Source organism: Rhinoderma darwinii, chromosome 11, assembly GCF_050947455.1.
Source record: "Rhinoderma darwinii isolate aRhiDar2 chromosome 11, aRhiDar2.hap1, whole genome shotgun sequence".
NCBI classification, from domain to species: domain Eukaryota; kingdom Metazoa; phylum Chordata; class Amphibia; order Anura; family Rhinodermatidae; genus Rhinoderma; species Rhinoderma darwinii.
The window spans coordinates 31,631,853-31,647,712 of record NC_134697.1 but is presented as its reverse complement, the minus strand read 5'-3'; the positions used below and the strand labels follow the sequence as shown (position 1 = coordinate 31,647,712).

The window sequence follows — 15,860 nt, the reverse complement described above, 5'->3', positions numbered from 1 at the left end:
GCCATTGCTCTGTTATTTCTCCTAGAAATTTATGAATAAATTGACAACTGGGTGTAACCATTCCTAGGGTGTCCCTACACCATCTCTGTCGGCACTGATTGGACATTGTTAGAGTATGTAGGGTCACACCCCCAACTGGTAACACCCAATTGTCAATTTATTCTTAAATTTCTAGGAGGAATACAAGGGGAACAGCTCAATATAGGCTCATAAGAAAAGATGCTGCAGAATTGTTATTTAATGGGGAGCACAATTGGTTACTAAAAGAAAAGTCAGGAGAGATGACAGAAAACCCTTCCCTTAAGGGCCGATTCAGACGAACGTGGCGTTTTCGCGCAGCCGCCATCATTATGACACGCCATTTGGATGTTTGTAAACAAAATCACGTGGTGCTTTTCTGTTTACATTCATCCTTTTGACAGCTGTTGCGCGAAACAGGCAGTTCGCACGGAAGTGCTTCCGTGCGACCTGCGTGTTTTTCACACACCCATTGACTTCAATGGGTGCGTGATGCGCGAAAAATGCCGAGATATTGAACATGTTGCGCTTTTTACGCAGCGGACAAACGCTGCGCAAAAAGCACGGACTGTCTGTACTGCCCCATATACTTCTATTGGCCTGCACGGATGCAATTCGTGTTCGTGTGAATCCGCCCTAACTATGGGAACAACCTAAAACTGCAGCATGTCTCCCATGGGAATTTTAATTTTGCGGTCCCATTTGCAGGACCAGACTCTGTGATTTGTCTTTAAAGTCTATCAGCCGGCTATACGTGCATTTATTTAGTGGTAGTGTGTATAGCTTGTATATAAGATGCAAGGTACAGACTGTCCTAAAACAGTCTAGTCTGCTGATAGACCAAGATGCCACAGGGATCTGTTAATTTAAGGCTGGGTTCACACACACACTATTTACGGACGTAATTCGGGCGTTTTAGCCCCAAATTACGTCCAAAAATGCGGCCCAAAAGCGTCGGCAAACATCTGCCCATTCATTAGAAAGGGTCTTACGATGTTCTGTCCCGACGGTCATTTTTTTTTACGCACCGCTGTCAAAAGGCGGCGCGTAAAAAAGACGCCCGTGTCAAAGTGCCTTTCACTTCTTCAGACGTAAATGGAGCCTTTTTCCATGGACGGCATGGAAAAACCGCTCCAATTACGTCCATAATGGACGCAGCGAAAAGCACATGCCATTACGGCTGAAATGCCGGAGCGGTTTTCTCCTGAAAACAGCACCGTAATTTCAGCCGTAACGGACGTGTACGTGTGAACATTCCCTAACAGTCCTGCTTCATTTTCAGAATGTTCCTGCAGTTACTGGTATAATAATTCTATTAACATTTTATCGGTAAATTGCCATTCCAGCAATATGTTGGTGTAATGTTTAAAGTACCTCAGAAGTAAAGGTATCATTTATTGACTTCAAATACTTCTCATTTGGTTTACTGTGTCTCTAACTTAAAGGGGTATTCCAGTTTTAGCAACTTAAAATATACTTTCTGTATCAATTCCTCACATTTTTCAAGATCTGTGCTTGCAGTCATTGAATGGGATCCTTAATTCTTTATCACCGGTGTAAGCTTTACAGTACCCAGACTGATTGTTAATCACATGACCTGTACTGTAACTATAATTGGCCCTACGCCTGTGTGATCACATGACGAAGACCGATTCTGGAATAGACCATTAAGATCCCATTCAATGACTGAAGCAAAGATCTTGAAAAAATTTGATAAATTGATACAGAAAATGATTTGAAAACTGGTATAAGCTTTATTTGCTGAACCTGGAATACCCTAAATGTTAGATTTAGTATTACTGTGTACAATGCATTCCCTGCAGTCTAATATAACTAATCGTCTCTGCTGTTACAATTTTCACAGCTAAGAAAAAAAAAACGCTGATCCCGCTGTTCTCTAGAATTAACCCCGTTCACTGGATGCGCATTCCGTAAAGCTAACTAAAAAAATGACTGTGCTCATTTGGACACCAAATAATCTGGAAGCGCCTTTTATTCCAGGCTGTTTTATTCTGTGCGCTATATTCAGTTCTAACTTAATAATAAAAATGCATTTAAAAAGCAAAATAAATCAGAATAAAATAGCCTTTCGATAAGGGAAAACTATTCCTAAAATATAAGCTTGCTTCTAAGCGGGCACGGCTGGCATAACATCCTCTGACCTGATTGACTTGGTGTAGGCTCAGTCTTGCTGAGTCTTGTCACAGTTGATTTCTAGGCAATTTGTTTGCAGCTTGTAGTATATTGCTAAGGAGCAACTGACATGATGTTAAATGGCTTGCAGAAAACTCAGACTGGACACTTTGAGCCTCATATAGAAAACCTTTTTGAATTGCAAAAAAAAATAAAAAAATATCTGGGCAAATCTTTCCATTGGATTGCAAAACAAAATATGTTTCCTCCAGGAGTTTGCTAACCCTTCTTCTGCCCTATGCCAACTGTATGGAAGCAGCTTATGTTTTAGTAATAGTTTTCCTTCCTGACTATTTTACTAATCCCAGTCCGCTCTTTTTAAGCAGCAGGTAATGACAAGGAGGTTGGATTTCTACCCACTTTTGGACCTTGTTATCTTAATCTCTATGGAAGCCCAAGAGAATTCACTGGATTTCCTGACCCATATGACGATCTCAACTTTGGAAAGGTACTGTGACTGAGGAAGAGTAATAAAATACACCGTTACTACGAAGTAATGATCTATAACTGGAGGAGAAACACTGTACATAAATGCTGATCCAGAGGGTGGATGGATAAATACTTTTCATTGCCTTGGGTTGTACTGTAGGTAAAAATTGCTATACGTATTAATCTAAAGCTCAACCAAAACGATTGTTTTTAAATTTCACCCGAAGAAATATCATTTTGACCAACCGTCATATTCTAGAAAAAAAAGCAAGCTATAGTTTGGTGAAAGAACGTTCCACATTGAAAGATTGTTCATGCTTCACCTGGTGTCCACCATGTATGGCCGATTTGAACAGCTGTAGCTCCCAATATGGACATGGCTGCACCGGCATAACTATCGTTTAATGGTTATTCAGCCGTCCACCTACTTCTATCTAATGTGTATGACCATCCTAAACAGGGTCCACTTAATACATTTGTATGCACCCTCATCATATGTGCAATATACATAGATAATCAGCAAAGTTGGGACCAGAGTTGGACTGGCCCACTAAGGTATGCAAGAATCCTCCAGTGGGTCCAGGCTTTAAAACCATAATGGACCCAGCAAAAGAGAACCCCATTTGGTGCTTTCTGGAGCCTATCGCTTAGCATTAGGGACTACTGTATTTATAAACCTAATTTAGAAGTAGACCTAGATAGAGAGTGGGCCCTTAGAATAATTACTTCTGGTGGTACCATGGAACCCCAGTTTGACACTGGATGGGACAAGCGCTCTTGGTACCCATGGCAGAAATGTTACAACGGCTTACTATAGGTTTGTTCATATTGCAGGCAGAAGGGGTTGCTTACAGGGGAAGAATCCTTGTTGAATTGACGACCAAACTCGATAGCACACCTATTAAAAAGATTGAAGATATCCCAAGTGATGATTTGCTTGTTGTAGAGGTAAGTCTACCTGCACTCCAGATCTATTTTTAAATGGGTACTGGGTAGAGAATATGATTTCACAAACCGGGTTTAAGTTGAAGAAACCATTCTGCAGACTGGGACTTTGGATTTGCACTTGTGTAGGGCAGATATTTAAAGAGTTAACGCATTATATGTGCAAACTTCACCATGATATCTTTACACCAATGAGCATTAGGTGTCTGAGATTGGAATGATATCAATAGCCCTCAATGAATCTCTAGCAGTCTATTACATTCATTTATTTAACCCCTTAAGGACCCATGATGAAAAAACACGTCATGGAGCAAGGGGTGATGTTTGGAGCGGGCTCCACACACCGCAGCTGTCAGCTGTGTATTACAGCCGACACGCTTCTCTAACAGCCAGGAACAGCGATCGTGCTGTTCCGGGCTATTTAACTAGTTAAATTCCGCGGTCAATAACGACCACAGCATTTAGACCCCTCCGACAGCCCAACACCCCCCCCCCGCAGGGCGATCGGGTGACGCCGATGGTTGTCATGGCAGCGTGGGGGCCTCCGGCATGGCTTAGCAGAAGCTTGATGACCGTACACTGCAATACATTTGTATTGCAGTGTATTGTACAAGCGATCTAACGATGGCTGGTTCATACATATTAAAATATAAAAAAAAAATACTTTTTCTTCAAGCAAAAGGTAAAAAAATGTAATTTGGTATCGCCACGTCCGTAAAAGTCAGAACTATTACAATATACCATCATTTAATTCGCACGGACAACGGCGTAAAAAAAATTATTAAAATACACTGATCATTTGTTTTTGGTCACCTTAGCGCTGAAAAAAATTAAATAAAAAGTGATCATATGTATGAATAAAAACTACAGCTCGTCCCGCAAAAAATAAGCCCTCGCACCGCTCAATTGACGGAAAAATAAAAAAGTTATGGCTCTCAGAATGTGGTGAAACAGAACAATTTTTTTGTTAACAAATAGGTTTTTTTCCTTTGTAAAAGTAGTAAAGTAAAAAGCTATATAAATTTGGTATCACCGGAATCGTATTGAGACACAGAATAAAGTTCAGTTGTCGTTTTTACCGCACGGTGAAAGCCGTAAAAACAAAACCCAAAAAACTATGGAGGAATTTAGTTTTTTTTCAATTCCACCCCACAGATACATTTTTTTTTCAGTTTCCCAGTACATTATATGGTACTTTAAATGGTGCATATCGAGGCTACAGCTCCTCCCGCAAAAAAATAAGTCTTCTTACCACTCTATTGACGGAAAAATAAAAACGTTATGGCTCTTGGAAGGCGGGGAGTGAAAAAGTAAAACGGAAAATGGCTGGGTCGTTAAAGGGTTAATGATGATCAAACTTAAGATCCTAAATGGTGAAAACATATGCAGAACATGAAATAGTTTTTGAAAATATTAACTTTGTTATAAGGCTGTATCCAGGAAAGTTTAAAGGTTTTTCCAGAATTTTGATATTTTCAATTGAATGAGACTGTAGGCAGCTGTGCCTGGTAAACAATGAAGTGGACACCGTGCTGACCGGAGCGCCGCAGACCCTTCACTCAGCTGATAAGTAGGGGTGCCGGGAGTCTAACCCCGCAACGATCTGATATTGATGGGCTACCCGAAGTGCCAGAAGACCCCTTTCTGGCCGTTAGAACCAGGATACAGGTGTAGTTTTTGTTGCTCCTTATGAGAAGAATAGTGTAGTTAAAACGGCCTGATGTATCCATTATAAGTTAGTAGGACCTGCTAGGATAATGGATCCAGTCAAATCAGAACCCATGAAGCCAGTGTGAATAGATCCTAAGCGACATCACCTGCCAACCGGCCAGCTTTCGGAAATCTACTGTTATCTGAAGAATGTTTATAATAATGACATTACAGTGAAGTGGTGGTGTTCACCTTTTTAACACCATTTTATAATTACTATATAGATATAATCGACATAAAAAGTTGAGTAACTTTGCAAATACATTACATGACTTATATTGTACTGATCCGGAGTTGCACCCTGCATTATATTCCAAATTATTTACAGTTCACTTGGTTGCTATTTGAAACAGTCAACAAACTTGTTGACACGCATATTTCTAACAGTTTAGACGAGCTCCTATAGTATGGCTACTTCTTCTTTTTTTTTTTTTTTTTTTTTTTTTTCTCCCCCCTTTCCTACATTTAATTATTGTAGTGTCTAGTGTAAATACAATACCCAGAATTCAAATCACCAGAGCAATTAATAAAGAATAAATCTCTGGGCTATAATAAAGGTAATAACACGTTCAGTATGTGATTAATGCAATGTGTTTACAAGGTGACTCACATTTTTATATAGATTTTGCCCATATAGCATCTGTAAATATCCGCTGAAATGTAAACATAATTTTAACTTGTAAGAAAATTTATATGCACCATTGTCTTTTACAAAGAAATATCAGCGAAGGAGAAAGTTCTGTTTGTCTGCCGTGTTCCATTCAGCGACCATGTTGCAAGACATCGGAGAAGCCATACAATTTGAAGTCAGCATCGGCAATTACGGCAATAAATTTGACAGCACCTGTAAACCTCTTGCATCGACGACTCAGTACAGCCGCGCAGTATTTGATGGTACGTTTATTCATAAATTCTGTATACACCAATTACCGCTGTTAAGCCTTCCTTGAAAATGTAACCCTAAGGCTGGATTCACACGAACGTGTATTGCGTCTGTGCGGGCCGCGTGGTTTTCACGCGCCACGCACAGACCAATACAAGTCTATGGGGCAGTACAGACAGTCCATGTTTTTTGCACAGCGTTTGTCCGCTGCGCAAAAAGCGCGACATGGTCAATATCTCGGCGTATTTTGCGCATCATGCACCCATTGACGTCAATGGGTGCGTGAAAACCACGCAGGTCGCACTGAAGCACTTCCGTGCGAACTGCCTGTTTCGCGCAGCAGCTGTCAAAAGGATGAATGTAAACAAAAGCACCACGTGCTTTTCTGTTCACAAACATCCAAATGGCGTATCATAATGATGGCGGCTGCGCGAAAACCATGCAGCCGCGCATCATATGCTGCTGCCTCACGGAGCAGGTAAGTGGCTTTTGCGCAGTCAAAACACTGCGTGTTTTGCCTGCGCAAAAACGGCACGGTACGTCTGAATCAGCCTTAAGGGCTTATTCACACGACCGTAGTATACGTCCATGTGATGGCCGTTAAAATAAGTCGTCACACGGCTGTATGTATTTCAATAGGGCTTTTCACTCTACCGTTTTAATGGACCGTGTGAAGGGTCCGTGGAAGAATAGGACATGTCAATAGACTAGTCTGAAGGATCAGTGAAAACTCGGAGGTCTGAACCTAGCCTAAGGCTGCATATAATCAGGAAGATGGACAATGGGATATGTTGGAGTCGAATCAATAGGTTCTCCTGAATCCCTATGGTGGTTCATGAGGGGGATAAAGTTTTAAACCTTTTAGATTAGAAATGTAAATGGCTGTTTTTATTAGGATTGTCCAATATGACAGAAGAGCGTATTGTGTTCTCGATACATTGTGGTGTTCTCCTTAGAGGGGTCCGTACTGAATCTTATAACTACACAGTTTCTAACCAATTAGTACAAATCAGTTTGGGGAAATTATCAAGAGCAGGTGAAGTACTGTCCGGGGGAGAGCTATAGAGAGCAGTGGTAGAAGTCGCACCCGGTGCCGGAGGGGCCTCAAAGGCCCTCTGCCACATGCAGTAAGAAGAAACCAGTAGTCTAAAAAGTAAAATGTAGGTGGGAGGCCCTGTTAGAGATTTTGCATACAGTCACGATAACATGGGCTACGTATCAAAATTGGCTAGTTCTATGTGGAATGTTACCAAGTTTTATCATAGACAGTCCTCATTTGAGTTTTCTAGTGGAGTTCATATTGGGATGTATGGTCTTGATTGGTGCCTGTGGACAACAAAGTAATTTTTTGTCTAAGACAGGCTTCATACATTATGCCCTAAATGTAGGATATTCATAGATCTCGTTAATCATGGCCATCTTCGTAGACCTTTTTAATCCATAACAGATGGTTCCAGTATATAAGTTTACCCAATAGTGAACCTACCAAAGAGGCAGGGTTGGCAACTGCTATGGGGTCCAGGTGGGAGGAGGCTGACATTGTAACCGCTTCCCCCTTTGGCTGTGACAGATTTATACGGCTCCCAATAAATTCAATAGTAGCTGTATAAATATGTACACCTCTCCTAGTGGTGGCGGCATGTATCCATAATTCAATCGTTTATTAAATCATAAAAATGTATTGGGGTATGTTCACACGCTAAATGAAAAACGGCTGTAAAATACGAAGCGGTTTTCAAGGACTGTATGCATAAAACAACATCTAACCCATTAGTCCCCGTCCCCCCCCCCCCATCAATTAATAACAACCGACACTTAATTCTCTTTTAAAGTGGGGTTGACCCGGGGGTCGGCCACAGCTTTATTAATACAATAAAATGTAAAATAACATATTTACAAAATATATTCACTCTAAATGACCTTAACATAGGTCAATAAACAACCTCTATGCCTGCCTAACCAAGGACATGTAGGTAAATCCCCTTCTACTACTGCCCGCTGTGACATTAAACACCTTAATACAAGATATCCCAACAAGACACCATTGTGCCCATAACCAACCCATAAACCACTTTCCACCACCATGTAGACTACCACGTACTCTCCTTTCGCTACCATTTACCACATTTGTATTGTTTAAAAAAAATAAAATAATTTTTTATACACCTTCCAAATCACAGTAAAGTTTGAGGCCTCTTTCTTGTGTAGTTTTATTTTTTGTTTTTTTATATAGATTCCAACACCCACCAACCAACGCATACCTTAAATAACACATACATAATAATACATAACAATACCTACATAAGGGAGGGAGGGAGGGAAAAATCCTGGAAAGAGGCCGCACCTCAGGTAAGACCGCCCTTATATCCCTTCCTTCTTTCCCCTAAGACCACCCGTTCTCCTCCCCTAAACGCCCCCTGCCTAACCTGACTCCTCCCCCCCATGTACCGAGTAGAGGAGGGGAGAGCCTGTTAACCCCTCACTTACCCCTTTGCCGCAACCGTCCCTGGCTCAGCAGCTATTTGCCTGTGAGCCCCCATGGAAAAGCCTCTGATGCTTAAAAAACAGCAAAAAAAATCAAACGTTTTTGGAGCTGTGACATGCACTTTTTATGCACCGTTTTTTTTTTTTTTCTCAAACCGCCGCGTAAAAAAAAAAGGCCCTGTCGGAACGAAACTGCATTGAAATCAATGGGCAGCTGTTTGGAGGCATTCAGCTTCAGATTTTTTTCAGCCGATTTTTTTTTTTTTTTTTTTTTTTTTTTTTTTTTAAAGAGCATTTACGGCCCGAAAAACGACTGAAAATAAGCAGTGTTAACATACCCTTGCAAATATATTAAGAAATGAATCCATACAGAATTTTGGACTAAAAACAGAATGGTGGACATTAGCTTTAATAAAAATATGGCACATGAGATTGAGTTTTGCAGATATTCTTAAATCCCCATAGTAAATGGAACCTAGTTTAATTTTTTATTTTTTTTAATGAATGGTAATAAAGGGAAAAATGATACAAACACTACAAGTTTTGTGATATTTACAATTGAGTATAGAGCGTCTTGCTTTTGCCATTTCTCTCGAACCTTCATGTCATGTCTTCTAGTCAATAAAGTTTAAAGATGGTAAAGTAAATCGTCACTAACCTCCATCTCCACTACATTTACAGGTAACCTCTATTACTACCTCCCATGGTCCGCCACGAAACCTGTGGTGACACTAACTTCCTATTGGGAAGACATATGTCATCGACATGATGTTGTCAATATGTTGCATGGGATGATGGAAAGGCTGGTGAGTCAATTATAGAGGTTTTATGTACAGTAGGTCGGGTCTCACTGGGTTTTTACAGTTTTAGAGAAATATCTTCGTTTTCAAATTGGCCATATGTAAAAATGTAAAGGCTTAATGCTTTTTATGTAATGTGTGTGTTTTGGCATACTAAACCTGTGTGTGTGTGTGTGTGTGTGTGTGTGTATAAATATTAGATTTGATTGGTATTAGCGTTACATTGTGTGTCAGAGGCACGCAGGAGTCGCTATCAGCCAAGCCGTCAGACCAGCTCACTGACTGATTTGATTTGCATCGGCGTTCTGCAGCTTCTATGTGTAGTGGATACATAGAAGCTGCAGTGCTGAAACTATGCTAAATTTTTAATAAAACATTATTAGAAAAATGTTTAGTCTGCCAAAACACATACTTTACAAAAAACATATTAACAAAGGTTTTCCTAGCCTTAAAATCAAAGCACATTGTAAAAAAAAAATGAACTAGTGTGACTATCTATTAGTAATATCTGATTTTTATTTAAGAAGTCCCCTTTTGAAAGGACTGCTCCAGGTATAACTAAGGCCGTACACTAGGCATAACAGTGTATGAGGGGTGGGTGCATGACCCAGGGATTGGGTGATCAGACAGAAAATCCCCTGTCATGCTCCGCCCCCTCAGACCCTGCACTAGGCATAACACTGTTTCACTTGTGCCTGGAAGGTTCCTAAATAACGGAGTCTCTATTCATGGAAACCCTTGTTGCCTTAGAAGATTATTCTCATTTATAAATGAGCGGAGACACTGATCTTTGTAATTTTTTTTGTTATTTTTTCTTTAGCAATCCAACATCTCGGCACTAAAATCAGCAATACAATCAAAGATTCCCGAGACCAGACTGGCAGAAATATGGCTGAAGTTAATTGACCAGCTCATTGATGACACAATGTATGGATTTCATCTAGTCGTGGATGTGTCTGATGGGTGTACAACCATGTTTACAACTATCCCATTCTTCTATTTTCTATCAACTGCATTCCTAAAAATGGAATATGCACGTCTCTGACTAATCTAAATCGGGTGGAGAAATGGGTAATAGAGATGTCCACCTGGGAGAGCCCTTCAGAGTGATACTCGAACAAGTCGAAATGGGAGTGGTCTTTTCTAGGGGTGTGGCCTGTTAAAATAGACATGGCTAAATATATTCAGACCCCTCTATTAATATCTGACACCACGCCAAACCTCCTAAATATATTCAGACTCCAGACCAGACCCCCAAAAAATATTCAGACCTGACCTCTAACTTAATTTAGACTCCAAACCAAGACTATATACTTTCCCTCCTTGCTCCCATCTCTTTTTTAGCTCGGGGCGACACTGCGCTGGGTCCTAACGCCGTCTAGCGTCTGTACATTGTGTGCGCGTCCGTACACCCCACCATGATGCTGGATGGCTTTAATGCCCAGTTCACTATTGAATAGACAGTGGATGTCTTTTGCCCTCCCTGGCAACCGCGTGAAAACCTATAGATCACTGGGAGGCTAAAAATAGTGACTGGGAGAGTTCACCTGTCCGGTTATGTGCAGGTTAATGTGATTTTTAACTATTTCTTTGCTGTTCTATTTTGAATGTCATTTGAGCAGTAATCCTTAGAACATAGAGCGAGAGATAGTTTGTATTGTCTGTTTCTATCTGTCTAGTTCTCGATCTGTTCTATCTGTGTCTCTAGCTTTCTATATGTCTATCTTTCCTCATTTTTATTTTTTTTTTTCCTTTTTCTTGCGCTTTCTTATCTGTAAATCTGTCAATAGATGGATTCTTTCTTCTATCCACTACAAATATCTGCACAGGCTGCTGCTTATCAGTAAGACATGGAAGCCCTATGTGGAGATTACATGAGCACTTGGTATGGTTGCATGAATTCAGCTGTATCATTCTGCTAATAACCTTGGAAATGGGAAGATTTACTCTGATTGTGATGTTTAGGAAACAGCTGCCGTCTCTGGAAGGGAAGTCCCATGTAACGATGCTGGACATGCAGCTCTATAAGCTCAGGCAGACTTCCCTCAAGCTGATCGGGGAGGCCGCGGTGAGGATGAGGGGCGAAGCAACGGATGTGAAGACCACATTGCCCGAAATAGAGGACTGGCTTGAAAGACTACAACAGATTTCTGAGGAGGTCAGTCACTTACATATTTTACATCATCCACTTCTATTAGAAAGGGTTCCTACTCAAGACCCCCCCCCCCCTATATAAGACAGAATGTGGAGCTGCTAACAAAGGTCATCTGTCACACCTGAAAACTCCGCTTGACCACCTATTACATAGTCAGTCATTCACTTGAATGGTCGGCAGGCAATACTAAAATCACACTAGTGTGAAATGTGTGACCAGCTGCAGCGTTTCCCAGTGAAATATCAGCTAATCAACAGGACTTTCCGCAATCGCAGCAGTCAGCTGTAAAAATGAGGTGAATGAGGAGACCACCCCTTTAAATCTTGTCTGGTTCCAAAAAATTTGTTTTTATTGTAGTAGACTTGGCTGCCTACTTAGAGGACCGGTCATAAATTGAACTGGTTAACCTGAATAGCGCTGTCTCCCTGATTCCAGCGCTGTTCAGAGATGGCTTACTGTTAGGTTGACTTCCTTTATGCAAATTTGCTATATGCTGTTGCTGTAAGCTGAAGGGGTGGAGCTAGCTTACCTGCCTCCGATGCTGACCAATCCGTGCCAGGCAGCTTGGGGGTAGTTCACACCCTGTTGGCTAACTACCGCAAATTGGCATAGAGGGAGCCAACAGGACAGTGGACCATATCGCTGGAACAGGGGGGGGGGGGGTCCAGGAAAAAAAGAAAACGGCACTGGAATCGGGGAGACCGTGCTATTGACGTCAGTAAGCCAGTTCAACTTGTATGACCTAGTGACAGGTCCTCTCTAAACTAATACAGTAAAATTCCTTTTCATCTGGTAATAACCTGCCGCCCATTAGGTTCCAATTATCAGGTATTCTGGATTATTGGACACTCTTGGATAAGTACAGTAGCTGAAATTTACCAATCCTCAGAGGACCGCACAAAATGTGCTATAATACATATACAAAGACCCTTGAACTAAATGAAAACCTTTCACCCAGAAAGTAATTCCTATTCATTACAATTGATATACAACTATTAAATGCAAAACTACTCGCCCCCTATAAAGTCCGTATATAATAAATGCACATTTATAAGCAATTACAGCCCAGGGTCTTTGTGGATCGGATCAGCATTGCACATGAGGTCACTGCCATCTTTTACCATTACATTTCCCGGGTGCGTGTTAAACTCTTCAATATGGTCGTGTAATCCAAGCGGGTGAATGCGATGTATGAGATCATTGATCTTATTGTGGTTTTGGTATTATGGGATTGCTATGATAAGACGAGGAGAAATTATTTTTTATTTTAGCCTCAGAACAGTATGCCGGATGTGATTATCTGGATGATTAGAGCAGAGAAAAGACTGGCATATGCCCGCATCCCTGCCCACCAAGTTCTCTTCTCATCCACCAGTGAAGAAGCCTGTGGAAAATACTGTGGGAAGACTCAGACAATTTTCCTGCAGGTAGGAAATGGTGAATGATCTAATGAAGTGTCTACAATAGAACGATGCGACTATATTCTGACACTTCTACACCTATTCACTTCTACAATAATTACATTTTTAATAAAAAATGTATACCAGGATTTGGTATTTTGGAATAAATGTATTTAATTCTTGTATTTTTTTTTTTTTTGGTATTCATTTTCGGTAATGGTTTTTATTAACTTTTGGGGTTTTCTGTGGCTGACATCTGACCAGCACACTGTCCCTTTTTTCATATTTGCAGTTTATTGGCGAGATACCCACGTCTTTTTATCAATCGCATTAATTGGATCTTCGCTTATGTTAACTTGAGATGGTTTAAAGTATTTGGACACTTAAGTATTAAAGGGATTGTCTACTCAGGGCAATCCCTGTCCATATGTGGATGTACAGAAGAGAGCCCTCCCTATATTATTAAATAGGCACCTAAATGTGTCTAGGTGCCAGCAGCGTCCCCTAATAACCGCTCATCACTGGGTTTTACAGCAACCACTTTTTACGTCACAACGACTGACACCGCAATGGAACCAAATGGACCACATTATAAGTCCATCAGATGATGGTGGTATATGCTGTACAACGGATCTGGCACTGTTATAAATGGAAATCGCAACAGTCCAGTATTTAGTAATATATTTCTTCTGTATCCTAGTACCCAATGGACAAAAATAAAGGTACAAAGATTCCAGTTCAGCTAAGAGTCAACATCTGGCTGGGGCTGACTGCAGTCGAGAAGAAATTCAACAGCTATGCAGAAGGGACCTTCAGTGTGTACGCCGAGATGGTAGGATGGACATATTGATTGTATGGTTTAAAATGTGCCATCTATACGTAAATCTCAAATTCGGGGATTAACCAGTGCAAACCTTCCAACATTTGCATCTCCATTTACTGGAAAAATTTGCATAAGTCCCTCCTATTTTGCGAACAGTTTCCACGAAAAACGAGCTGGTTGGGAGGTATGACCGATGGTTGGCACTTTTTTGTTTTGATGTGGTGACCATTTTAATGAAAGGGACAACCGAAAACAAAGTGCAGCAATATTTGTTGCCCCCTTTGGATTAGCTTCTTAGAAGCCGATACTGGCACTTTGTATTTTTGTAATATTACTATAGATATCAATTAGTTTGTGATCGTTACTTTGGCTGTTGCTCTAACTCCTGATTTACTAATATATGGCAAATGTGTTTGGAATAGACTCTCTATAGTGAATGACCACTCCTGCCACCCATTTTGTTTTTTTTAATCCATGTAGGTCTACATACTGTGCTTTTTTAAAATATATTTATAGGGGTCAGAGCTCAATTTTTTTTTTTATTTTTATTTTTTTTTTTTTGGTTGCAGAGCTCCAAATCACCTGCACAAATAAAATTAGCATTACCTTCAAGCACCTCTAGATGGCGCTTGGGAGTCTTCGGCATACTGTTTTTTTGTTTTGTTTTTTTACATTGAACTCAATAATAAGACCGTATGTAGAAAGCTTCATAGCTTCCTCTAGTGGTGGCTGCTGGCAGACAATTTGAGCTTTTAACTGTCTATACCGGGGAGTTGGAACTCCGTGGTCAATTCTGTTTTTCTGATACAATTAGGATATATTCACAAATTACACGATGATGAAAGGTAGAGATTTACTTTAAGTACGAAATTTAATAATGGAAGAAATGGAGTGTCTCTAATGTAATTGTTTGCTTAATAAAGGTACTTCATTCTGCGCAGGATAATCTATTCATTTATGATACTTGTTTTTGACCAGTATGAAAACCAAGCTATGATATTCGGGAAATGGGGAACCACGGGTCTGCTGAAACGTCCTAAGTTTTCTGATGTCACAGGAACAATCAAGCTGAAAAAGGAGAGCTTCCTCCCACCTAAGGGCTGGGAGTGGGAAGATGACTGGGTTGTGGACCAAGAGAGAAGGTGAGATTTATTCCTTCAGGCTACGTTCACAGGAGCATGAACGATTTACACATGTAAATCTGTCCATCTGCATTGCGTTATTGCATCAGTATGCTTTGCAAGTGACGTGTTTTCGCACACTCGCAAAGCTCATCATTTTTTAAACATTTTTCCTTCAATGGAATTGATGCGCAAATCACGTGAAAACATGCCAACATAGGACATGCAATGAGTTTCATGCAACGGACTCTCGCTATGTGAAAACTCAGGCATGTATGAAGAGCCCCATTGAAATCAATGGGTCCGTGTGCACACGGACGAGTTTAACGCTCTTCTGAATGAGCTTACTGCCAAGAAATGTTTAGGAGGTGCTATAAAGATCAGCATACCTGTGCTTTCAGGTGACTTTTCAGAATAAACATGTGTACAAGAGGAATAACACTATTTCTGGCAATTATGGCTTGTATTCTGTATTTTCTAATTGTCCATTGTTTTTTCTGAGCACTGCTATAGAGTGGTAGCTACCTAGCTTCTATGATGTCTCCTATACATTGCATGCAGAGAAAGAGGAGATCCTACTTTAATATCGTTTTGTAGAGAACCCTTAGAAGCAGCAATATGGACATTATACAGCAGTAATGAGCTGTGAATCCAGCACTAGGGTGAGATCGAACACTTACTAGAAGCTGAAGAATCATCTGTCTCTTTGCCTCTGTCTCCCTCTAGCTGCTCCACCCCCTCCCCTCTCCATAGTCTTATATGGGCAGCATGTAACCCGATGCCTCACTAAGCAGATAGTCCATCTTGTTTCTCAAGGTGGATTTTAGCAGTGAATTGAGAGAGTGATCCGTGCAGGGGGTGGGGGTGAGAAGTGGCTCATAAGAGGAGAAAGAGAGAAA

General features: G+C 40.7%; 1 protein-coding gene across 3 annotated transcripts in view; it reads left to right on the top strand.

The window, feature by feature from the left end:
* The window catches only part of MYOF (myoferlin), a 118,935-nt gene that overhangs the window by 64,965 nt on the left and 38,110 nt on the right, over nucleotides 1-15,860 (top strand). For 2 of the 3 annotated variants that reach the window (XM_075841011.1, XM_075841010.1), the window contains 9 exons: nucleotides 2,538-2,659; nucleotides 3,475-3,588; nucleotides 6,012-6,189; nucleotides 9,344-9,468; nucleotides 10,283-10,389; nucleotides 11,428-11,620; nucleotides 12,889-13,044; nucleotides 13,718-13,849; nucleotides 14,819-14,982. In XM_075841011.1, coding sequence (XP_075697126.1) covers nucleotides 2,538-2,659; nucleotides 3,475-3,588; nucleotides 6,012-6,189; nucleotides 9,344-9,468; nucleotides 10,283-10,389; nucleotides 11,428-11,620; nucleotides 12,889-13,044; nucleotides 13,718-13,849; nucleotides 14,819-14,982 — 1,291 coding nt within the window. Of the gene's footprint in view, nucleotides 1-2,534; nucleotides 2,660-3,474; nucleotides 3,589-6,011; nucleotides 6,190-9,343; nucleotides 9,469-10,282; nucleotides 10,390-11,427; nucleotides 11,621-12,888; nucleotides 13,045-13,717; nucleotides 13,850-14,818; nucleotides 14,983-15,860 lie in introns of all 3 variants that reach the window. The other variant, XM_075841009.1, reaches the window with a different exon arrangement.